General features: G+C 37.2%; 5 protein-coding genes across 7 annotated transcripts; 2 read left to right on the top strand and 3 right to left on the bottom strand.

Annotated features, from left to right (window-relative positions):
• Window positions 1-877: 877 nt before the first annotated feature.
• Window positions 878-5,019, top strand: LOC111778649 (nuclear pore complex protein NUP50A). Its single transcript, XM_023658584.2, has 2 exons — window positions 878-994; window positions 3,233-5,019. The coding sequence occupies exon 2, from the start codon at window positions 3,300-3,302 to the stop codon at window positions 4,683-4,685; it is 1,386 nt and encodes a 461-aa protein (XP_023514352.2). The 5' UTR covers window positions 878-994; window positions 3,233-3,299; the 3' UTR covers window positions 4,686-5,019.
• A 4,230-nt stretch (window positions 5,020-9,249) lies between these two features.
• Window positions 9,250-13,450, bottom strand: LOC111778447 (phospholipase D alpha 1). Its single transcript, XM_023658283.2, has 4 exons — window positions 13,199-13,450; window positions 12,888-12,986; window positions 10,044-11,943; window positions 9,250-9,936 (listed from the first exon to the last, which is right to left on the bottom strand). The coding sequence occupies exons 2-4, from the start codon at window positions 12,978-12,980 to the stop codon at window positions 9,503-9,505; spliced, it is 2,427 nt and encodes an 808-aa protein (XP_023514051.2). The 5' UTR covers window positions 12,981-12,986; window positions 13,199-13,450; the 3' UTR covers window positions 9,250-9,502.
• Window positions 13,451-14,797: 1,347 nt separating this feature from the next.
• On the top strand, window positions 14,798-17,461 carry LOC111779069 (RHOMBOID-like protein 5). 2 transcript variants are annotated; one of them, XR_002812641.2, is made up of 5 exons: window positions 14,798-15,177; window positions 15,380-15,543; window positions 16,596-16,771; window positions 16,910-17,117; window positions 17,193-17,461. XR_002812641.2 is itself a non-coding variant. In XM_023659126.2 (5 exons), the coding sequence occupies exons 1-5, from the start codon at window positions 14,888-14,890 to the stop codon at window positions 17,257-17,259; spliced, it is 954 nt and encodes a 317-aa protein (XP_023514894.1). In that variant the 5' UTR covers window positions 14,798-14,887; the 3' UTR covers window positions 17,260-17,461. The 2 variants fall into 2 exon arrangements, 1 of the variants encoding a protein (XP_023514894.1); XM_023659126.2 differs by having other exon boundaries at window positions 16,861-17,117.
• Window positions 17,462-17,794: 333 nt separating this feature from the next.
• LOC111778111 (O-fucosyltransferase family protein) lies at window positions 17,795-20,819 on the bottom strand. Of its 2 annotated transcripts, XM_023657765.2 has the most exons (6): window positions 20,603-20,819; window positions 20,026-20,105; window positions 19,608-19,678; window positions 19,420-19,508; window positions 18,959-19,180; window positions 17,795-18,703 (listed from the first exon to the last, which is right to left on the bottom strand). In XM_023657765.2, exons 1-6 carry the CDS (start codon window positions 20,731-20,733, stop codon window positions 17,971-17,973), a joined length of 1,326 nt encoding a protein of 441 aa, XP_023513533.2. In that variant the 5' UTR covers window positions 20,734-20,819; the 3' UTR covers window positions 17,795-17,970. The 2 variants fall into 2 exon arrangements, with proteins under 2 accessions (XP_023513533.2, XP_023513534.2); XM_023657766.2 differs by lacking the exon at window positions 20,603-20,819 and having other exon boundaries at window positions 19,608-19,712.
• Window positions 20,820-21,467: 648 nt separating this feature from the next.
• Window positions 21,468-25,576, bottom strand: LOC111785862 (uncharacterized). The gene is made up of 7 exons (XM_023666223.2): window positions 24,867-25,576; window positions 24,625-24,767; window positions 24,024-24,295; window positions 23,333-23,487; window positions 22,621-22,883; window positions 22,075-22,137; window positions 21,468-21,930 (listed from the first exon to the last, which is right to left on the bottom strand). The coding sequence occupies exons 1-7, from the start codon at window positions 25,186-25,188 to the stop codon at window positions 21,673-21,675; spliced, it is 1,476 nt and encodes a 491-aa protein (XP_023521991.2). The 5' UTR covers window positions 25,189-25,576; the 3' UTR covers window positions 21,468-21,672.
• Between the last annotated feature and the right edge of the window lie 166 nt (window positions 25,577-25,742).

Consider the following 25,742-nt stretch of genomic DNA (forward strand, 5'->3'; position numbering starts at 1 on the left):
TGTTTTAAGTTAAATTATATTTTTGTTTTCAGTACTCATTACTGGACGATTTTGACGGTTTGCATACCTTTTAGTTTAAGAGCTTTTTCTTAGGTTCTTTTAATTTTTGAATATTGTTTTCAATAACACGTTTATTATATTAAATTTATTAAATTTATAGGCAAATGTTTCTTATATTAAATTTATTTATATATATTTTTAAATTTATTACCAGATACTATAGTTTTGTTTAAACAATTTTAATCATTTAACCCAATTTCGCATATGGGGCATCAATTCTGCGCTAAATAGTAATCATAATCATAGCCTAAGTGGAGAGACGTGAATTATTTGTACTGTTATTGGGCTTTTGAATGCCCCACATTTAAGCCCAAACTTCCAGCCCACGGCCCAATTTACTTCCGGGTAGCGTCAAAGCACCGCAAAATCCTTTTATGCAAAACCCGCGGCCAACCGACCCGGGCCCCTCCATTTTTCTCTATTTTCGGCAGAATTCCTTTTAAAATTAAAATTATTCTTTTTCTATACGTCTAATTAAGACAATTAATTTATAGTCAAACAAACATTTGCCTATAATACAAGAAAAATTATGTTTACATTTTCATTAATCTATAAATTTCGTCACATGTTTTTTTTGGGCAAAATATAATTTCAATTTCGTGAGTTAATAAATTAAAATTACCCTATAAATATATATATAAATCAGATTATCCATTAAGCAGGCCTTGTTACGACGTCGTTTTTGTCACTCACCGAAATAACAAGGAAGAGAGAGAAACCCGTGTGCCCGTTCAAATCCGGAAAAGAAAATTAAATAAAAAATAAAAACCGTACCATCATTAAATAAAAAATAATAATAATAAAAGCAGCAGAAAAGGGTAACCAAACTAAAAACCCTCTCATCTCTCTCTCTCTCTCTCTCTCTCTCTCTCTCTCTCTCTCTTTCCGAACCCTCATTTCTTCCACTTCTGATACAGCTCTGCTTGGATTCTCGGTAATTCCTTCTCCGTTCACATTTTTATGTTACGTTTCGGAAGGCAGGGGGTTTTGATGTGTTAATTTATTCCATTTACTTTTCTACTATTAATGTATTTATATTCTAATTTCACTGCCTTGCCACACTTTTGTTTGTCTTTCTGATCATTGTCCTTTGGATCCTTGAGTTGTTTGTGTGTTCTTGTGTACTGGATACCTCGTTTTTTTTTTTTGTAATCATACTTGGTGGCGATCTTCGTGAATCATAATGTTAGTTCTGAATGGTACAGTTCAAGCCCTTGCACTCTATTTTGGGTTTCTGGGCGCAAATTGGGGTACGATATTCGTTATGAAGGAACAGTGAGTACAAGGAGTTGTAATTCTGCTATAGAGAAAAAGGAAATCAGGAAAAGAAAATGAACCCTCAAATGGGAACCTCAATTTAAAGTTTCCTTTCTTTCAGCTATTTGTTAGCTTCAACTTTTTTCCGACTCTAGTTGAGTCATCTGTTATCGATCTTTGTTGTATATTCATTTTGATTATTTCGGGTGTTAAATAGAAAGATTTGAAGGTTTAAGATTCAACTCTGAGATTATCGCCTTTTAATTAATTTCTGGATTTAGAAACCCTCCTAATCATTTGACTTCTAAGCGTAGTGAATTCTGTGAGGTTCTTTGGTGGCTCGTTAAATCCTGTTGGCTGTATTACTTGGCTGGGACAATCATTTGGAGATTGTTTATTCAGTGATTGGTGGCTAATGCAATACTAGTTCTCTCATCATATCTGTTGTTTGGAATTGTCAATCATGCAAAGCTTTCACTCTCTTTAGCTCTCACATGCACATGCACATTGTTTACCGACATTGACTTTTCACGGATGGATATTCAAAGTTCCATGCCAAGTGCTTTCATTTGCTGTGTTATTTTTGGTTTCTTTTTTACATATGGCTATCGGTTTCTTGTTACAGTTCTTATTTATGCTTTAATGACTGTTATCTCAATTCTGTGTTTGCAATGCATGCCAATATATTAAAATTTAAGTTATAGGAGTTGGTTAAATGCTTCTGGGTGATAACCGATCTCTTACATTCTTTTTCTTTTAAAACAATATCGTCTACTTCATTCTACTTCATTATTTGTCAGTGAGGCAATGCTTTAGGGGGTTACTATATTTTCAGTCTTGATTAAGATGCATCTAGGACTTCTCCTGGTTTGGAGTTATATTCATCACTCAATCATGTCAAGAATGGGGATTGAAATAGGTAAATTTAAAATGATGAATTGTTGGGGCTAGATGGTTTTGGGGGTAAAGTTACGCTCTCTCAACTCATTACCATCATTAATGTTTGCGTCAAACAATATTCTTGTGAAGATAAATGTCTGTGATAGCCTCGTGTTGTAGTTCTATATGTTATCATGAGTTAGTTTTATAAAAGGTTATGACGAGTGGGAGGCAACTAGGGATTGTAGCAGTTGGGAAATTGAGAAGAGGGAGAAAGAGAAGACATGGGTGTGTGTGTGTGTGTCGGGGGGTAGAAGGATATGGGATAGCAGATTCTTTTGTGGTTTAATTAACTTTAGTAACTTGAACATAAATTTTGTCACATAAGCAATATGAAAAATGATTGATGCACCGATATAATTAATATGATAAAATACAATAATATGTCATATGAGCACATTTCATTGCCATGTTACTTCTACTAAGGGTTGTTTGTTTCTAGGCACCATACATGACCTTTCATTTAAAGCCCAGGGATTTTGTTAATGGTTTTTGAAATCTAGAAATCCCAATTCAAATCTTAAGGATCAACGTGAAATTTATGCTTATTATTGATTAGTTTAAATTTCTTTTTAGTGTGGTTACTTGATTTTACATGAATAATGTTGATGAATAAGTTCCAAAATAGAACTTCCAAAGTTTTCAAACAAAAGCAAACATCTTCTATTCATGAGAATATCTATGAGCGATGCCATGTAAAGATCGAACACAGAAGTTCTTTAATCTCATATATTTCATATCCAGACCCAGAGATCCTATTTCGTGCATCTCAATTTCACCTAAACATCTGAAACAAATGGCCTAAAGAGATTGCCTACTTATCTTGTCTAAAATAGAGATAAACTATTTGTAATTCTCAGCTTTTAGTTGTAAGTTTTGTTGCCCCTATTCACACTCTTTCACCTTAATCTGTCTGTATTTGTAAGAAAAGTTCTTCCTTTGAACTTGTTGATAATAATGTTTGTACAATCTCCAGATATAGATTTTCAGTTTCTGCTTTCTAGTGGAAATCCCAAGGTCTGGTTGATTTGCTCGACTCTTCAATGGGGGATGCTGAAAATGCAACATCTACAAAGAAGAGGGCTGCTGGAAGGGAACTATCACGTGATAACCCTGGGCTTGATGATGAAGATGATGTGTCTGAGCAAGCGACTGGAACATTCAAGCGGGCTAGTGATGAAGTGCTAGCCGGCAGAAGAATTGTCAAAGTGCGTCGTGTTCAGACTGCCTCTACCCCATCTTCTAATCCCTTTGCAGGAATACGCTTGGTACCTCCAACCGATAATAGTGGAAGTGCTTCAGAAGGTAAAAGTACTGCGCAGGCAGTTGGTGATAAAACAGGTTCAGATGAGGCAAATGGAAAGGATGTTTCCCATGAAGAGAAAAAGGATGGAGATCATAATGATGAGCCAGCAGAACATAAAATTGACACATCAGAGGCTGAATCTGGTACAAATGTGCAGAATGTTGATCAGAATAGCACTATTGTAAGTGAATCTGCCATACCTAAGGTAGATGATTACTCAGTTGCTGAAAGTAATAAAATTGAAAATGAAGTGCAAGCCGGAGAAGATAAGACTAAAAATGAGGAACTTATAGGAGGTGATAATGCTGAGAATGATGCATGTGTTAGTGGCGGTAAGAATGAGAACGAGGATCCTGCACGAGGCAATGAGAATGAAAATGAAGAACCCTGTGAAGGAAATGAAATACAAAACAAAGAAACTGGGGATCAAGAAAAGGTAGAAAATGAAGAAAAGAAAGAAAAGGGAAGTGAAGCCGATACTAGTAAGGAGGCTTCTCCGTTGAGCTCATTCCAACAACTGTCAAGTAGCCAGAACGCCTTCACAGGTCTTGCAGGTACCGGATTTTCGACTACTACGTTCTCCTTCGGTAATATACTCAAGGATGGGGCTGGTCTAAGTTCTAGTTTTGGTCTCTCTAATAATGGTAGCTCAGCCTTGTTTAATACTTCTTCCACTGTTTCCAAGAGTGAGAAAAGCGGTTTTCCATCAATGCAAGAGGTTGCAGTTGAAACTGGTGAAGAAAATGAACGTGTGGTTTTCAATGCTGATTCTATATTGTTCGAGTTTCTCGACGGATCGTGGAAGGAACGTGGAAAAGGAGAGCTGAAAGTTAATGTCCCGACAATCGGTACTGGGCGAGCAAGGATTCTGATGAGGGCTAGAGGAAATTACAGGTTAATTTTGAATGCAAGTCTTTACCCTGACATGAAGCTCACAAACATGGACAAGAAGGGTATCACATTTGCCTGCATGAACAGCACTAGCGAAGGGAAGGATGGTCTTTCAACATTTGCTTTGAAGTTCAAGGACGCATCCATAGTCGAAGAGTTTCGTGCAGCAGTCACAGAGCATAAAGGCAAGGCTTCTTCTACAGTTCTGAAAACGCCAGAGAATTCTCCTTAAGGACTCAATACTTGAAAGTTATACTTGGTGGAGAAAAGCAAAGCTGCATATTTCCTGCTCTGGAGTGTCTATCAGAGGTTGTTATCCTACAGCTCAAGCATTTCGTACGCCATCATGTAGCAGAGTCGTAGAATCTTACGCATTTTGTTGTAGTTTAATTTGTCGTCGTAGACTCGTTTTCTGTTCATGTCTGGTGGGTGGAACATATCTTCATACTGAATATGCTCCTAAACCAGGGAATCCTTGACAGAATCTCATAATTGTCCATTAAACTTTGCGATATGAACCAGGTTTTGTTCCAAAAAGATAGAAATGCAGAATGCTACTTTTGTTATTTGGATATAGGATCATTGTGATATCAGAAGTATACTGCCTATTGAAACTAGTGTTTGAAACAACTTGAGGTGCTCTTCACCGCTATGCTGCCTTTCATTTCTTTATGCTGATGGTATCCTGAAACAACCATAAGGGCTTTAGCATCTCCTTTCAGCTGTTCTTGTGATCAAGTGTAATGCGTACAAGTTTTTGTCCAAAATTAAAAGCTTAAACGTCGACTACCAGTCAATTTCTTTGTCAATCAAGAGGGTCTTACATCGAATGGAGAAGAGAACGAGCGCTAGCAAGGATGTTGGGCCTCGAAAAGGGATAGATTGTGATATTAGCAAGGATGTTGGGCCTCAAAAAGGGATAGATTGTGATATTAGCAAGGATGTTGGGTCTCGAAGGGTGGGTAGATTGTGATATCTCCATATTGGTTGGAGAGGAGAACGAATCATTCTTTATAAGGGTGTGGAAACCTCTTCTTGGCATGCACATTTTAATAAAACAGAACCCGTAAGGAAAAGCCTAACGAAGACAAGACAATATCTTCTAGTTGTGGATCTGGGCTGTTACAAATGATATCGAAGTAAACACCGGGTGATGAACCCCGAAAGAAACTGTTTTATGCAACATATGTTGTACCATTAAATTTTTTTGTCGTCGCACCAATTATTAACTGATGTGATTTTAACTGAACATGAAATCATATTGTGTAGAACAAATGAAGTTTTGATCGTGCGATAATCTAAATATCACCAAACACCATTCTCATTACCATAGCATCGAAAAGCAACCTTGATTATTACACATTGACGACGAGGAGTACATGCAGAAACTAGAAAGCATATAGATATATCAAAACATGCTTAGTAGATATGGGACAAGCTTAGAGTCCAATGGTGTTTGGTTTTCACCACCGACACTTATTGTCTTTAAAGCCAATCCCAGCTCCTTCTCAGTTTTAAGCCTTCAAACATGTTCGAGAGCACGAGTTCACACAACTTTCCACTTTCTTCTCAGCTGCCAAATTCATTAAAAACATGGTCAAAAGCGTATAGGAAAGTTAGCTAAATCGCTATTTAAAAGTGACATGGAGTTCAAAATGAACAATTTGTGGACAGAGGGACATTACGATAAACATACTAAGAATACAAAATATAACAATAGAAAATTTTCAAATATTAGGAGAGTATTAGAAATTTTCTAACCCGGGTCTCTCTTGGTGCTAAATTTGGTACAGAGAGAAGTGGCACACCCAAGTTTGCAGAAATAATGAGTGTCCAAATGGTTGAGATCTCTAGGGGCAGAGGCAAGGAAGAGGCAATCAGCCAAGCACTTTCCGCCGCATGTGCCAATAGGAACGCCTGGTGTGATAGCACACACAATGAAGCACTTGGCGTAGCACTTCCCAAAGGAAGCTGTGGACCTGCCTGCAACTAAGCTCAGAATGAAGCATATTACAACAACGGACTTCATTTTCCTTGCTTTCTGTGGTTTGAGGCTGTGGGAAAGAGTGTTTCTTAAATAAACACTTCCGTTGTGGAAACTCAAATGATTGAAGCATTGACCATTTAAGAAAATGATCGAGAGAATTACTACGATCGACTCGACTCAAATCCTTTGGCCGTCTATACTTTTGGAAAATGACTATTTTACCCCTGATCGCATATGGTCAAAATCTAACATAGAATAAAAAATTATTTAAAATAAAAATGAAGTAGGAAATGATTTCAAGAAATTAGTAAGATTAAGCATGCTCAATGGATTCTAGGTTTTGGAGCAATATAGCTTAAATATTGTTTTTAATTTATTAATTTTGACATTTTAGACCAAAACTTTGGCTCCAACTTGAAATATAAAAAGTAGATTAAAATGATTAGTGTGATTTTAGTGAATATATCACCAACCCTCTTCACCACCCTTGATGCTTGATGCTTGATGCATTCATGATGGTTTCCATTACAGAATGGTCCAATTGGTTGAATTTGAACATAAACCCAAAGAAAAACAATAGTTTATTCAGAAGAAGGTGGTGGAAGTTGTACAGATGGTCAAGATTAAGTTTCTTATAATGTCCACTAACCTGAATGGTTTAGGGTAGACTTCGTTAATTTTAAGGTCAATGAAAAAATAAAAATGTACTGCATAGAAATATTAAATGAGATCTGTGTTGAGCTCTATCGCTTACGTACCTATGATTCTCTTTTTTAGTTAATGTGGGACTTTGACAAAAAGGGGCCGTTATCCGTTTGTGTTTACTTCCGTGCATTCACTTTTTATTAGGTCAACTCCTCTTCGGTAAAGCATACACTTCGTTTGATAAGCTCAAATATGGATCACCACGACCGTGTCATCGAGAGGCACCAATTCTGCTAAATCAAAAGCATTTTGATATCACTTGTTAGGAGCACTACTTACTTGAAGCAATCAACTCAAGAAAGAAGGTGTTGAGGATGGTTGGGAGAGGAGTCCCACATTGGCTAATCAAAGGGTTGATCATGGGTATATAAGGAATATATCTTCATTGGTACGAGGCATTTTGAGGGAAACCAAAAGCAAAGCCATGAAAGCTTATGCCCAAAGTGGACAATATCATACCATTGTGGAAGTTCATGATTACTAATATGGTATCAGAGTCATGCCCTTAACTTAGTTATGTCAATAGAATTTTCAAATGTCGAACAAAGAAATTGTGAGCCTCGAAGGTGTACTTTGTTCGAGGGCTTCAGAGAAAGAGTTGAGTCTCGATTAAGGGGAGGTTGTTCGAGGGCTCTATAGGCCTCAAGAGTGGCTCTATGTTGTACTTTATTTGAGAGGAGGATTGTTGGGAGATGAGTCTCACATCGGCTAATTAAGGGGGTTCATCATGGGTTTATAAGTAGGAAATACATCTCCATTGGTAGGAGGCCTTTTAGAGAAAACCAAATGCAAATCCATGAGAGTTTATGCTCAAAGTGGACGATATCATACCATTGTGGAGGTCCGTGATTTCTAACAAAAAGGGACCGAACGGCTATTTCTTGAAGCCACCGTGTGAGATCCCACATCAGTTGGGGAGGAGAATGAAACATTCTAGAATGGTGTGAAAACCTCTCTCTAAAAGACGCGATTTAAAGACCTTGAGCTGGAGCCTAAAAGGGAAAAGCTCAAAGAGGTCAATACCTGCTAGTAATGGGCTCGAAATTTAGTCCAAAAGAAAAATGGTGAGGTTTGATTTGGGGTGCATATTGACCATGTCTGCTGTGTCTCCTTCATTTCAAGCAACAAAAGCTGCTGTCATCCTTTTATGACAGTTCCTGTCAATTCTCACATCTTCCCCGAACTGTTGGGCATCTCATACACTCCTACTTTGCCCCTTAATTGCTTGAAATTTGCCTCAGGTAGGGGCTTGGTAAGCTTTGTAAGTAGGTGCCCAACGGCAGCCTTTTCCCTGACAAACTGGTAATCCTGTGTTGTTGGTTATATGGATTGAGATGGTTTTAGGATTTGAACTTCAATATTTCTCAGTGGAAACATAATCCAAGTGAGATCTGCTGTTGGCAGAGCTTTGATCTAGCCATAGTGGTTTATGTGTTGGAGTTTTTCTGTACCTTTCAATGCTCCAATCTTCCTCAAGTTTTGATTTAAAATCCATTTGGATACTACCATGTTGATGTTGGTGTTGGTGGGATTTTGATGGCTGCCTTCAATGTTTTTTTTTTTTTTTTCAAGTTTTTTCTCAATTTTAAAATCATTTTTTAAAAGAGTTCATTGAGTAAAAGGACACTGGTGTGTAACAAAATGACTTTTCAAATACCAATGGAAGGCTATTACTTATGAACAAGGAATAATATGATTTTATTGTGAGATTCCGAAGAACGAAACATTTTTAATAAGAGTGTAAAAACCTCTCCCTAGGAAGGGAAGCCGGAAAGAAAAAACTCAAAAATCTCAAATTTTGCATATAAAAACAAGGTTAAATTACAAATTTAGTTCCTATGAAGAAAGTTACGATTTAGTTTCTAGGCTTAGGATAAAAATTCCTCCTAGATAGTCTATGCTAAGAGATTCATCAAATCAAAAAAACTATTTATGAAGTTTCATCTGGTCGATGAAATCTCAACTTCCTCTAAGAATAAATTCATAATTTAATCTAAAAACAAGCATAGACTTGCATCATCACTCACGTGAAGACTGAAAGCCTGGACTAACGAGAATAAAATTAGTACAAAACCACAAGAAAATGAAGCTAAACAGTAGAACATCAAGAAAGACAGACAGCCAAAGTTACATTAGCCAGTATTGAAGTAAACCAGAGACTGAGAAACACAGCCCAAAGTTACATTAGCAACTATTTGAAGTAAGCCCCAAACCAAGAAACAAAAGCCAAAGTTACAGCAAGGGTATTGAAGAACACCTCAAACCTTTAAAACGTCTTTGCAAGTTACAAACACAAGATGCCTGTTGGAAATAGATGGCACGAAAAAGTAACTTCTGTGTATGAGTAGGAAACATGACTAAGTAGTGAGGATGGGAGGGAGGTAGTCAGATTTGGTTCCGAGTATACGTGCTTTGGTGTCGGGGAAGAACTCAAATCCTGGGAGCTCTGTCACATTACCTTCACTGCTTATGCCGATGGGATAGCGGAGGAGGTGACCGGGCAAGTCCCTCTCAAGTGCTTCACTTGAATACATATCCCAATACTTATCAGCAATTCTGTTAACCTTCGAAGCACATTCTTCGCTTTCTGGCCGAAGGAAAGATTCATCAAGCATACCAAGGTGTTCATACCATAGGGACATTCGGAATCCGTGAACTTGACCACGTGCAGGTTCATGGGTTGACAGATGATATGGCTGATAACCGCCCATAGCTATCTCAGAGTCCCTTGCTCCATCCATGGATCTCTGGTTGATATTGGCCGATCCAACAATTATGTACTCATCATCAACTGCAGTAGACGTTGAACCCAGTCATTTCATAAAGAAAATTGCACATGTTCAAAAGAAAAAAAAGGAGAATTCGTAGGAACAAAAATAGATACAGGGCATTGCTTACCAATCATCATCTTGGTGTGAACATAAATCATGAAACGCCTGGCCTGCTGGGCTTTCATGTAATCGGAATCCTCCTCTGGTGCCTCTGGAGGTTCATATTCTCCAGACCTCTTCACTTCCCGATTGCCAAGACAGAAGAATGTCAAGTAGTTACGGGGGTCCTCCTCGATACCATTATCTCTAAGAGCCTGAATCACGTCTTTATACATCATTTCAAATGTCCTCCTCTGCCAATCTAATATTGCCTGAACCGATCCACTTTCTGGTATTCCTTCTGGCCACATTGGGACAACTACATAGACAGTGAACCTTTCTCCTGCTGCAATCTTACTTACGATCTTAAGGGAAAGCTCTCTTGGGATACAGTGCAAGGCTCCAATATCCTCAGGCTTGATATCCTCAGGAGACCATCCAAAACAACTTCCAAGGAAATATTGGTTTTCAATATAAATAAAATTCTTAGCCCGCCGAATAGCATTAATGTAAGCGTCTTGAATACTTCGATCAATAATGTTATCTTTCCCACTAACTAGCCCAGCTCTAGCAGCATCTTCGGGGGTCTCAGGAAAGCCAAAGGCTGCCCCACCATCTATAGATCTAAACAATTGAACATTCCAGGTTTCATGATCATCTGGGTACATAACAGGAGATGGAGGAATAATTATTTCATCAAGCTCTCGAAGCTGCACAAGGACATCCTTCCCACCTTGTTTCTTCCACCTTTGCTCAAAATTGAATAAGACATCCCAGGCAATGGGCCCTTCAAGTCGGGAATGGATGTCGTGCCAAGGTTCCCTTGGTCCACCTTTTGTTATTAATGCACCAGGAAAGTTGGGTTGATGGAAATCATCGTGATGTGCAGTATCCAATGTCCTGAAGAGGGAATGAAAGGGTGTGTCATACCTGCCATCACAAAGATCAAGGCCACCAACGAAACTCACAATTCTCCTCTTATCCGAATCTCCACTTGGCATTGGGCTATCCACAACAACAATCTTCTGATGGTGAGTGAACATTGTAGAGATTTGTAGGTCTTGAACAATGCTTCCACCATCGTCAGGATTACGAGGGCACAAGATACAGTGGACATCAGTATCTCGAAAGAACTGTTCAGTTTCTTCATCATGAGTAGCCATCAGACCATCCTTCTTTAGTAAACCGACTGATGTTCTGTCATCCCAGACAAGCATAAGAACTCTGACGCCTTCACTTGCTTTCTTCCTAAGCAGCTCACCAAGCATGGTGTCTCCTCCGGGCTTTGACCTCCTTGAGTCTCTTATCAAGGCGATTTCTGTATAAACAGACCATCCTGTGATGTAGATCATGTGTTTTGCATTTTGTATAGCGTCGAAAATATCTTCCCAACATCTGGACGGAGCATAATTCTTTCCTCCAGCAAGAGGTATTTTAGGAACAAAATTATCAGGGATATGAGCATCTTGATACAAAGAGACTTTACAACCTTGTCTCTGTGGGTAATATGTGTAGGGGACTCCAGGAAATTTGTGGCTCCTTATACCACGACCCCAATTGCGATCTTTAGTAACACTGAAGTATTGAAGCTTGACACGGATCTTAGATTCTCCTTCAATCGGATTTTTTTCTTCATCTAAGAGTGGAACCCACCTGTCAACTTCCTCCCCATCTATGATGTCTTCCACCGGTACATATGCACGTCCAATCAAACTTGCACCAATAGGGTTATCATCCTTCACGGTGAAGATAACATTTAATGCCCTATGGGCACAGTAGACGTGAAAAGATTCATACCATCTAGGGTTATGGGGTTCATTTTCCAATTTTCGTGTCCTCCCGACTCTAGCCTTTTCTAAATCTATAGTTGCATATAGTCTGGTAACTCCTTTGCCAATTCCAACCGCCTCCTCAAGGTTTTGCATTAACTGCAATAAATGTTTCTCCATTAATCCAATTGAATGAAAGAAAAGCAAGAAGATAGGTTTGTAAACGAGAGAGATATTTTAACACATATAAATGTTGACTTGTCTCCAGTAAGCTCATGCTGTTGGAAAGAAGTTTGGTTCACGCCTGAAGAAGGCATTACATTTGCCCCTCTGAAAAATACTTACATGTACGATCGTACATAGTATTTTAAGAGAATGGTTTACATTTACAACGTAACAATCTCTTTGCATGTGCCAGCAGAAGAATATTAAAAAGAACATTTACACGCTGAAAATACAGATCTACCATTGTATAAAAATTGTGTATTATTAATTTGGAGTAAAAAAAAAAAATCATAATTAGCAACATTTCAAAATTCACTTGGTTTTGTGATCAAGTATCAGCATGGAGCAGAAACCTTTTAACTTTGGCAAGAAAATCCTATTTGGTAAACCAAGACGCTGTGGCTTGAAGGGAGTTATGCAGAAGAGCTCCAAGCAGTGGCAAGAGAACAATGAAACAAGCAGACCCAGGGCAAATTTAATTTCATTCAGAAAATTCAGTAACTTTTCAATGAAGAGAAATATGGATTACGCATTGAATATTCAAACATTTGGTGACGGAGAAACTTGTGTATCATTGAACATCTCAAATAATTGAAGAATATTCTTCTGAATCTAAGCTACTTTACCAAAATTTCAAGCGATTCTAATTGTCCAATTTTCTCCAAAATCAGTTCCAGCCACAGATCAGAAAACTTCATCGAAATCACATTCAAACACAAGCACTTTATCCAGAGGAAAAAAGTCAACCATAAGCTCACAGTCAAATTACACACTTGAGAATTAGGAGAAGAAAAATCAAAAGTACAAACCGGCAACGCAATAGAATCAGAAATCAACCAAAATACAAAAGAATTTTCCATCGACATGTAGAGATGTACCTTGCTGAAGACGTTGGATCCACCACCAGTATGCAACCTGTCGACTTCATAGATTGTGGCGTGAAGCGTACCGTGAAGCGAAGGACCTTCCATTCTCACCTACACCACCAAAAACAAGTTCAATCCACTTAAGAATCGACCGATTTTGCAGGGAACATAATGAAACAAACTTAGATCATATAAATAACACAAATCAGATACAATAAACGGATCAGATCACACAAACACACACTAACAGAAGCTCCAACAACGCGATTCCCTTAGAAAACGATACTGATGGATGAAACAAGAGAAGGAGTAAGAAAATTTACTTGGATTTGCAGAGAGACGCAGTGAAGTCGGAATCTGTGGGGGAGAAGAAGGAAGAAACGAAATGAAGCTCAGACGAGATCAGAATAGATCAGATCTGATTAGTTGGGAATGGAAATAAATATAAAGAATTGAATTGAAAAGAAATTATTGGAACGTGTGAATGAGAGAAAGTCAAGCGACATGAACGATCCGCTAAAGCAGCTCAAGTAAAGCTCCTCAAACTCCCCCACGAGGAGACGGTGAACGCGGGATCGGCGAGCCGTGTGGATTTCATTTTTTTAAATATCTTTTAAAAAGATAAACAAAAATAACTTTTTCATTTCTTTTCTTTTCTTTTCTTTTTGTCCCTATAATTTAATAAATCTAATTAATTAATTTTAATTTCATTTCTATATATGATCTTGAAATTCATTTTTAATTCGTCTAAGAAATAACCAATTTATTTGAGGGATAAATAAAAATTAAGAAATTCAAATATTTAGAAATTAAGAGACAAATAAAAATTAAGTTTTAATTCTAGGGATAAAAATGTCTTTTAGGCCTTTTTTTTTTTTTTCTTGAGAATTTAGGGAGAAAGGCATTTAAAAAATTAAAATAAAATAAATCTAATTATATTTTGGGAAAAAATGATTAATTTTATGTGTTTGCAACCGTGTCGGTACGCGTAAGCCATTCATAAATGGAAAGTCTTTTTCAATTTTTGTCTTATTTATTGGGATATTTATTGCATTCCAAATCGATATATTTCATATTCATATAAAGGATAAAAAAAATTATAATTATGTATTTTCAAATATAGAATAATTAAATTATTAATAAAAAACAAATTAAAATTGAATTTGTATTTAAATATAATTTCAAAGCTCAAATTTCTGTTATATATTTATAAAATAATTTATCGTGTTTCATTTGTTCTTTCTCGAAGAACTAAAATATTATTTTATGTATTAAAAAATTGCTAAAATTAATTTAATTGAAATTTTATTTTAAGACCCTTCTCCTTTTTATCAAACGTTTTAGATTATTTTCATTAATTAAATTTTTAACATAAGCATAAATATTATTATAAATAAATAGATAATGGCTTTAAAAAGTCACTTATTATCTTTAGACATTTTTAAAAAATTATTTTAGTGTATAAACCATTTTTGTAGATTAATTTTCATTTTTTTTTTTTTTTTGAGTAAAATGGAATTAACCCTTTTTATATGAGATTGTATTAAAAAAATATATATATATGCTTATAGGAATTATATTTTGAAACTAAATTATATTATTTTTTAAAATTTTAAAATATCAGCTTTCATTTCTAAAATTTTAAAAAATAATAATTCCGTTTCTTGCTTTTTAAAATGCCTTTTTTAACTTAATTTTTTTAAGAAAATCACATTCAATAAATAATTACTACAATAATAATTTTATTATTAAGGCAAAAAAAATTATATAGAAATTGTGAAAATAAAAGGAAGGAAATAATTAAATATATGGTATTTATCATTTCCCCTTGTGGGCAATTCAGTAATTTTGCACTTCCTGGAAAAAGTACCTAATTTAACGACCATCCTAGCAAGAAGGGTTCTTAGCCATTCTTTGGCTATTTCTCCTTTCTTTCGCTCACTCTAACAACTGGTGCACAATAGCATCCGTCGTCGCCGACGCTATTGTGCACTCTTCCCCTCCGCCGCGCAATGGGGAAGAGGTCGCCGCCGGGCGACATCGAGTCCATGTCCTATGAGGTCCGAAAGCCCCTCTCAATGCCGCCCCCGCCGAGCTATTACCCTCCGCCTCCCAAGCCCTGGTTCCCATGGCTTGTGCCTCTCACTTTCCTGGCCAATATCGCCATGTTTGCTTTCACATTATATGAAAACAATTGCCCCGCAGCCATCGGCGGCAACCGCTGCCTCTTTTACCCTGAGCTCGGCCGGTTCTCCTTCCAGCCATTTCAGGAGAACCCCCTCCTCGGCCCTTCCATCACCACGTAAGAATCCATTGATTTGGGTGTTCGTCTAATCGAAAAATTAGCATATGGGTTTTGTAAATCTCGATGAAATTGGACGACCCATCAAGAGAAAACATGATTTTTGGGGGAAATTTCTGGTTTTAGCATAAGGGGAAGAACAGAGGAACAGAAGAACAGGGGAGTTTTGTTTGATTTTTGTTTTGTTCTTTGTTTTTTGCAGTTTGAAACGATATGGGGCATTGGATAAAGAAGCAGTAGTGGAACATGGCGAAGGGTGGCGCTTGGTTTCGTGTATGTGGCTTCATGCTGGTGTTATTCATTTACTTGCAAATATGCTCAGCCTTCTCTTCATAGGAATTCGGCTCGAACAAGAATTTGGATTTTGTAAGCATTTTGAACACTGTAAACTGCTTTGTTTTTTTTTTTTTTAAGTGTTGATTCATAGTTTCACTTTGAACACTCTACAAACATATGTAGTTCAAACACTAAGAACAAGAGGGAGGGAGAGATTCTGCCTGTGTTTTTAGCCAGAGTTTTGGATGATTTCGTATCAGAAAGTGCTTTTAAGGGGGGAAAACACTGTTTATGTGCTTCGCCTAGAAATATTTAAGGGTTTTTTTTAGTGTTTTTAGAATTTGTTAAGTTACTTTGATTGTTTAGTACAAGAATTTTGAAAAGTGATTTTATATCAAGTATGCCTAAGTTCACCGCTAGTAGATATTGTTCGTTTTGGCTCGTTACGTATTGTTATTAGCCTCATAGTTTTAAAAATTGCTATTAGCCTCACAGTTTTAAAACGCGTTTTTTAGAGAGAGGTTTTCACACCCTTATAAGGAATGTGGAGCCTTCTTCAATCGATAATCCACCCCAAAGGGGTGGATTGTAAGATCTCATGTCGTTTGGGGAAGGGACTAAGCATTTCTTATAAGGGTGTGGAAACCTCTCCCTAACAATTTTAAGGGTGATACATAACGAGCCGAAGTGGACAATATATACTAGCAGTAGACTTGGGGCATTATAAATGATATTAGAGTCAAACACCAGGTGGTGTGCCAATGAGGACGTTGGCCCCCAAAGGGAGTGGTTTGTGAGATCGAGGTGGAAACTTTCCCTAGTAGACATGTTCTAAAACCGTGAGATTGACGGCAATACATAACGGGCTAAAGCGGACAAGATCTATTAGCAGTGGGTTTGGATTGTTGCAATCAAACATTTGTTAAGCTGATAAATAGAGACAAGTTGCAATATTGGACAAATATACATAAACTCATCGACATTAAATTTCTTTTCTTTTTCTGTATAAAAATAATACGTACTTTTTGTTAAAAACTAATGTGTTGTCAGTTATCTGTCGAGTACGTGTCATATTCATGTCTCGTATCTGTATCCGTGCTTGTTAGAAAATCATGTTTGGTTCTTGTTTTTGGTTTTGGCAGTGAAAATAGGATGTTTGTATGTGCTTTCTGGATTTGGTGGGAGCTTACTGTCATCTCTGAGTATCAATCCATCTGAAAATCCAACCATATCAGTCGGTGCTTCTGGTGCACTTTTTGGGCTTTTGGGCGCTATGCTTTCTGAGCTCATCACAAATTGGACAATATATTCAAATAAGGTAACCAAAAAGATGCAAAGAATCCTCTTTCCATTCCATCTTTCCATATTATATTGGGACCTTATGGCTTGTTTGTCATTGATACTCAGTGTGCAGCCTTCATATCTTTGATTCTGATCATTGCCTTAAACCTGGCAGTCGGATTCATACCTCACATCGACAATTCAGCACACATCGGAGGCTTCGTTTCGGGCTTTCTCCTCGGCTTCATCCTCCTTATCCAACCGCAGTTCGGATACGTTAACCATAAGTACATCCCTGCAGGGGCTGATGTGAAACGTAAATCCAAGCACAAATGTTATCAGTACTTTTTGTTGATCGTAGCTCTAATCCTCTTGATTTTCGGGTAAGCGAAACCGAAGCGACGGTATACTTTCCTTCTAGCTCGAGTTTTTTCTCGTAACTTATGTAATTTTTTCAGATATGCTTCTGGGTTAACAAGGCTTTACAAAACTGGTCCACAAGTATTGGAAAGCAACACTTTCTGAAGAGGCTGATGGGAAGCATAAGTACTTTGATTTGGTGATCGTTTGGCTGAGGAAAGTTTATAAGATTTTCCTTTGAAAGTGTAATTTAAACGATAAAATCATAATGTGAAGTTTAACTTCTACTCACTCGCAGTAGTAGAAGAATTGTATGTAGAAAATACCCACTTCTCCTTTTGTTTTATAGATCTCCTTTTGTTTTATAGATCTCTGTTCCTTAATCTCTAAAGATCCACACTTTTCAAGCAATGCAATGGAGAACGTTAGAGATTATAGAGGACAAATTTTTGCTCGATGCTTCATGTTTCCTTAGATGTTTTGCCTCGGAGATTATCGTCGATCAAAAAAATCTGAAGTTCTCGAAGATCTAAGTTTAAGTTAATCAGGAATAAAAGAGTTATAGAGCGATTGTGACAAATGGTGACCGCTTTTAAAGGATGGATCTTCATTTTTAAGCAATCAGAAGGCATATAAAGTCCTTATGATCTATGGTTTCCAAGATTAAAGCAACCAATTGAATGACACACAGAGAAAAAGATTAAGAATGAAGTAGCATATTCCTGTTCAATGGCTGTAATCAAAACGATCCTTGTCTATTCTATCAAAAGATGGGTTACAATTTTAACTGGAACAGCATGTACTCAACATGGAAAACTTCGTTTACTAAACACGAGGAAAAATGATACCAAAATGAAAAACCCGAGGTTCTCGAGCTCAGAGTTTGAACTCACAAAAGCAGTCGGACAATGCAGATCCCCTGCCCATGACGAAATCATCTCTATGAGCCTTCCACAATGCTTGATTCAGCTCCTTCCCTTTCAGACCATTGTAAGTGAACTCTGCAAAAGCTCGTCGACTTAAAAACAATGTCCTCTGCTTTCCGTTGAATGCGCGCATTGCTGCGACCATCTTGTCCATATTTCCAAAGAATGTTGCTACATAAGAATCACTATTAATAGACACATAATAATCCAGTGCAGCTTTTGTGTTACCATGCATGTTTGAGAAATCGTCGCTACTGAGGAAACTAGACTTGGTTACTACGTTGGTGTACACTGATGTAAAGCCTTCCATTTCCATCAAACCATCACCAGCAGCCAAGTAAATATTTGTATTAGTTGGAATATGGAGTGCTTGAAATATGAGGGCTGTCTCACGAGGGGTGAGAGGACATTTCCCTCGCTTTCTCCATATTTTGGCTAACTCTCCGGTCCATGGTTTCCTATCTACCCGAGCGGCCTCAATTGCTTCTAGAGAAGCAGTAGAAAGTCCTTGATATTCACATTGGCTGTAAGCCACCATATCTGGCTCGAAACGAAGATGAAGAGAGAGAAAGGGCTTTGGTATCGCTTCCAAAAGTTTCTTGGCTTTCTCCTCCACGAGTTTAGCAAGGCGCAAAGCATTGTAACAAGCTTGACATAGGGCAGCTTTTGCATACTGAGGATACCTGTAAAAGAATTTTGGGAGGAAAATATTTAAGAGCATTGCCACAGACTAAGCGCATCACTGAAATTAGAGAACTACAGCAAAGACAAAGAAGATAGCAAAAAAGAACTCCTGTACAACATTGCACACACAATTGAAACTGAAACGAGGTAGCTGTCAATGCTTTGGATGCCAATCGGGGCGTTGTTCTATCATGGTACTGACCTAAACCAAACCAAAAGGACGAATAATAAAGAATACTACAACTCTGAAGTACCTATCCCTTCTCTGGCTCATTGCTGGAGTTATTGAAATATAATGATGTTCCAGCAGGGATGGTAGGACACTTTCAATATAATCGAACTGTCCTTTGCGTTTACTACAATCCACATGATGAGGCTCTTTGGACGCGAACTCTGGTGGCAACTCTTTAACAACTTTTACATAACCATTCATCTGACTCATAAAATAGTCAACATCAAATACATCTGCAAAACCACTGGAAAAAAAACAGCAAGGTTAAACCACATGCAAGCAGCTTATAACATTTTCGTTAGTGAGTGGAAAATGTATTGGAGTACTTTGACACCCAGAAGTCAGTAAATGAACATGTTCGATAGCATCATAAGGAAAAACCCAAGTTAAATAAAATTACCATTTGTGAATAAAAAGTTGCAGGTAGGTCTATGCATGAAATAGAACATGGAAGGCAAGTGAAAAGATATTGGCATTAATTACCTTGATTCATTCCAATATGCAGCCACTTCAAACTTTGGCAGAACCAGAGTAGCATTCAACAGCCGTGCTACGCCAACTCCATCACACAACTGCACACATGATAAAGAGTGCCAGCTTTTAGCTAGAAAGCTTTAACCATGTAATGAACAAAGTTAAATTACAAATATAGAAAAACCATTGAATATTACATCTCTTCTCATCTGATTGAGCCCACCATAGCAATCCACGCGTATATATCCATTGCTATCAGCAGGCAGAGCTGCAGCATTTCAACAAAAAACCAATCCAAATGTCTGCAATGAAAGCCAATTAAAACTGACTCAGACTATCAAAACCTATCAGAATCCCCCCAACCCTTGTTACAATCTAACCATTTTTCCTAGTACAACATAAAGTCCATATAACCTTTTATATCTTATTACATGCATATTGTCTGCTGTGAATTCCTACTAAAGAATTTCCCAGTACCCAAATCATCATAATTCGTCCAAAGGTTGTGGCTTACAAATTAAGTAAACTTGCTATTCCATTATGGAAAAAAAGTTGAAAAGACAGAAAAACATGAGAGTAAACAAGAAGTTGTCGCCAGAAATCAAATCAGTTTACCAGGTCGGTGACCTTGAAGCCACCACTTGCAAGGCCTCCACTCTGCTATCCTTCGAAGACTCCATATATCCGTGTAGCCTCTGCAATTAAAATTGGATCAATTTAATCTTCTGTAGTGTAGAAAAACTATGTCAAGTCTTTCAGCTGAAACTGCTAATTACACTCTAGATTTCACAAAAAGAACTAAAAAAAATGGCACCATTGAGGAGGAATGAGAGGTAGGGGGGACGATACACGACAGAGCCTCTATCCTATTACTAGATCTGAGACGAAGAAAACCTTATTTTAACTTCATCTCGTGAAATTCCACTCAAGATCCAATTTCTTTATGATTTCTCCAACTCTCAATGCAACCACACAGTACAAAGCAAGCAACATAAACTAATTAAGAAAGAAACACATGTACATATTCTCAAATGATGCAAGTTCAAGCAGGATTTTCACTATTTCTTCGGGAAAAAAACGCCAATATCGAGCAATTTTTTCATTTTAATTGCAGCTTTCAAATTCATGATCATCCAATGATATACTCGAAGTCAGAACATAAACATAATGAAAAAGGGAAAGTAAAGCGCACCGTTGATGAGCAGAGGAGACTGAAGCGCCGGGGAAAAGCGAAGAGGACGGCGACAAGAGAAGCACCGCCAAGGTCAAACAAAGACCGACAACAAGAACGCTAAAGAATGGCTTCACTGAGACAATAAACATTTCAGATCCAGCAAAGCCTTCTTCCTCACCGTCCACAAGAACGGATCTAGCCCAAGATGTTCTTATTCGAAAAAGAAAATGGATCGGAACTCAAAACGGTCCATATAAACCGGAAGATTTCTTTTCCCACAACTTTATTATTTTTACTTTTTTTTTTTTTTTTCCTTTTTACAAAATTATTTATTTGCTCTTATTCATTTTTTAAATATTCTATTCTCTTTCAATTTTAAACATTTTTTTAATTTCTTTTCAAACTTTAGAATGGCCAATCAAATTGAAATTTAAAAAAAAAAAAATAATATATATATATATATATATATATATATATATATATTAGATTTATAAAGAATTGGGTGTGGTGTGGGTATGTCAAATAATTGAATTTTCATAATTTCTTTTTTTTTTTTAATATATAAATAACAAAGTTTCTATTGGTTTTTTACCCTTTTAATTCGACTACCGGGTACCATGAAACACCGCGGTAAAATCCCACATCAATTAGGTCGGTTGGAGAGGAAAATAAAACACTTTTTACAAGAGTGTAGAAATTTCTCTCTAGCCGACGCGTTTTAAAACTTTAAAGAGAAATTCAGAAGAGAAAGCCCAAAGAGGAGAAATTTGGAAGGGAAAATCCAAAGAAGTCAATATCTACTAGCAGTGTAGTGTGGTTAGGTTATTACGATGGTCTTGCGAAGGGGGCTAAATTTCTCCAGTTTTCTTAGCAGAACAAGAAATAAGAACACGAAAATAACTTACATTCAGAAACCACCCACCTAGGCAACGTGATTTCCTGCAACAAACTGTACCAAAAGAGAGAGAAAAAGAAGAAGAAGAAGAAGAAGAAGTACAGCATACAATTCTCCTCCTCCTATAGCATTCATTCAATTTGTCTATATTCTCAAGCATGTAATGTAAGGTAAAAATAAAAACAACAGAGGGTTAATGGCTTGAGTGGCTCTTTGATTTCTGCAGAACTTCCTTCAAAACTACAGCTATTCTTTGGGCCATGTGCTGTTCCAGAAACATTTGCCTCACCCTCTCGTATCCTTTCTTTCCGATTGTCAGCCTTCTCTCGACGTGTGTCGCTAACTTCACGATGCTCTGTGCCAGAGGGGTCACGCCTTCTTTTCCTGCAGGATGTAGCAAACCCGTCGTTCCGTTCACTACAATCTCCATTGTTCCTCCCGCAGCCGTTCCCTATACATATATATATATATATATTGGGAAAATAGATGGAATTCAGCAGATAATAAGATCAAATGCACAGAGCAGTAACATTTTTAGAAGTTTTCTTTGAAGGAGGTGGAATTGGAAAAATGTACTGCAAGGTAGACAGCTTACCAGCACGGGCAGCTGAAATGCCATTGCTTCAATCGTTATCCTTCCAAAGCACTCTCCCCTCCCCTACACATTTACAGTAAATTCGAGCTTTGGAGGCCAAGAAAGATTGATCTAATAGGTTTCGTTCTTGGAAATAAACAGGGAGAAGTGGATATATATGGTTCCAATACACACAATATAAATCAAAGACCATGACATTATACTCTATGACCAAAAGTTTAATCAAATTACAACATATTTTACTACCTCCCATTACAGTCTAGTTCTAAATGCTGGTTTCATTGATAGCCAAAGGTTTAGTAAGGTAGAAATAGGAAGTCACTTAACATTGAATTGAAATGTTTCTTTTAAAAACTGACGTTTGGTGCAAGATAGAGAAGAGAACAAATGAATCAAGTAACGTTAGCATAAGAAAAGTATTACATTACTATAATTTACCATCTAAAAATGGAAAGACGAGCAATGAAACTAGCGGTAACATACAGAAATAATCTCACATAGTTTCTCGCACAAGTTCGTATATATGTTAAACAGTTATAGTAGTACCTGGGAGTTTTGAACAAGAACATCAATAGAAGCTAGATAAGGAGCCACAGACAGGGTTTTGTTGACGAAGTGAACACGATCCTGAATTTTATTCTGAACGACAAAGTTGCGTAGTTCTGTTTCAAACTTTGTGTGAGCACTCATGTCACTGCCAACTACCACTGCATGTATCCTTGGTACCCGCAGCTTTTTATCTTGGATCATTCGCAAGCTCTGATGAAAGGCTCGGAGAAACAAATCCTGACCTTTCCCCCGTGAAACACCTAGAATCACATCGATTATGTGTTGCAATACACTTCATATTAATACACTTCTTTGAAAATTAAGTCGAAAAAAAACCAAATTAGTTCACATTATATAGAACTGCATCTTCAAAGAGGCTTTATTCTATTTCATTGTTGCAGCTGGAGGAAATAAGTTTCCCAGGACTTGACAAATTAAACACCAGAGAGCATCTCATATACAGGAGGAGAGTCATATTATTCTTTAGGAAAAAGTTCGTTGTTAACTGAGAGAAATTCTATATTCTAAAAAACGGTGACCGACCCTACAACTTTTTTTTCAATAGCTAACAAAATTTTGTATAGGAACAGAAAATGTCAAACATGCCTTGTTCACACACACAAATAAAACAAAAAAATAGACAAACTAAGTAATAGATAAATGAAGAAGCTAATGTTGCAGAAGCATATCATCAGAAAAATGAGCTTACTATTTATAATTGCAAACAATATATCTTCATTCCGAACTCCAAGTGACTCACGAATATGCTCTCGAAGAACCCTCTTGGCCACATTATTTTCAGCCACTTCCATAAGGTCTTTACTATTTCCAAGATGCACGACATAAGTTTCAGGCATTTTAATTCTGGAAAAAATAAAGATAAGAAACTTTTTAGATTATGACCAAAGGATTTAGGAGAGTATACAAACTGCAGTTGCAAAACAATCAAAATACTTCAAGCACACACGTAGCGTGAGGAGAGATCTGAATTATGACTTGCACTATATTTTTAAGCAAAAACATACGCCTCTATATCTCATATCTTCAAGGGCGTTAATTCAGATATGAAAATATGTAGGTCCGCAAGAGTTGGCTATCAAACCACCGTCGTTAAAATTTTCCTCACAGCTGGGGTAACTTTCAACAGCCCAGGGAAAAAAGGTGGACCAGTAGTCCTTGATAATACAAATGATAGAAATAAGTACCTAGTGGAACATTTTACACTTCAAGATCAAACAAAAAGATTTCCATAGAACATGCATGTTTTAGAAATAAATCAAGATGTGGAATGGATAAAAAAGAAACAGAAATGAGATAACACCCAACTAGCTTACAATTATACTAGTGAAAAGCATCGACTATTAACGATGAAAATTCTCGTATCTTTATTGAGATCATACCCTAATCGTTCCCGCGTTCTGTTTTGCCAGTATTCTGCAGTTGTATGTGAATCAATCATGGCACCAGCAACAAAAGGGAGGTGCTTCACATACTCAACTTTGAAATAGTTCCCTCGCATCTCGTGAATCCACCACAGAACCTTCGGAAGAACACGGGGAACATTCTCTTTGAGAACAGCATCCAACCATTTTCCAGCAACAGCGGTGTTCAGAACAACCAAATGAGCTTTTAGAGCAGTATCAATAGCTTCTTGTCCCTTAGCGGATAATACCTTAACGACAAAAATGTCATCCTCAGTCACCAAAAAACAAGTGAGCATTCTTTTAAAGAAGAAAAGACATAATACACTATCAACTATAGAACATGTACAATTTGCTAGTAGTCCAGTAATTTCGACGAAGTAGCTAACATAATCAATACCAGGATCATTGATTGTGAAATAAACAATAACATGTTAAAGGGCAAAGCAACTAATTATGGAAGCCAAAGTTAAATCCTCGATTTCTATAGCATTTCTCAACATAACCAACGATTGTTAATTTAACAATGTTGCAAGAAATTTATGATCAAGTGCAGAAATTTTGAAAAAATGAATATAACCTGCACTCCTCGATCTAACATCTTGCGCTCCAAACTGTATACTACTTCATCAGGCTCCGAGGTCATTTGATTAGTGATCCAAACAACTTGAGTACCGACACCTCTCAACAAAAAAGCAAGCTCCATGAGTAGAAGAGGCCCACCTGTACCCAAACTAAAAGCTCTTAGTCAAATTTCCATAAAATTTCCTTCCAACAGCAATAGCTGGGGAAGTTCAAAAGAAAACACAATTCCAATAATACCAGAAAGAGAGAGTTCATGGGAGACCAAGAGGACGAGCTTCGACTTCATGAAATCAAGAGGATTCGGAGCTTTTCTCTCGATTAGAGAGGACCGAATCTGAGAGTCGATACCCTTTTCTTCCACAAAACCTCTATTCCCATCACCGCTACACGAATCAAACGTAGTCCGCATAATAAAAACCGTTGCCGTGGAAATGGAAACCAGTGCCAAGATCATCAACGGCCATCTCTTCTTCGTCATTGTAACAGTTAAAAACGGACGTTTCATCATCCGTATCGCACGAGATTGATCGAAACGGCGTGAATTCGATTCAGCTCGCATAAGCTAATCGAAATTCAGCGAAAACTCTCGATTCACAAAACAAATTAGCACAAAGAAGTGGAAAAATGGAATGAACAATCGAAAATCTTGCAAGAGGGGAAAGAACCCCATAAATTCAACCAAGTAAAACAACAACCTGGTGAATTGCAAATGACCAATCGAACTAAATTTAAGAGGTGGAAGGAAGATAGCTCATTCCTCCATTTCACCACAAAAGTACAGTAACGCGAAATCAGTGATGAAGAAGAAGAAGAAGGGAGAAAACTCCAAAGAAAAACGGCTCCGCCACTGCATGTGCAGACCAGTTTAACTTCAAGTTCAGTGATTGATTTGCAAGAACGACACCCCAGACAGATCCAGGGCAATCCAAGCGAAAAATAGTGAAAAGAGGGCCAAAACTCAAATAATAATAATTATTATTATTATTATTATTATTTGACGACAATGGTTACGAGGATAGAGTGATTAATAGAAATATTTATAATTTTAGTATTAAATATATTTTCAAAATTTACAAGGGAAGGGCTCATAAAAGCTATATTTAAAAAAAAAAA

Source organism: Cucurbita pepo, chromosome 17, assembly GCF_057944985.1.
Source record: "Cucurbita pepo subsp. pepo isolate OVF chromosome 17, ASM5794498v1, whole genome shotgun sequence".
NCBI lineage: Eukaryota > Viridiplantae > Streptophyta > Magnoliopsida > Cucurbitales > Cucurbitaceae > Cucurbita > Cucurbita pepo.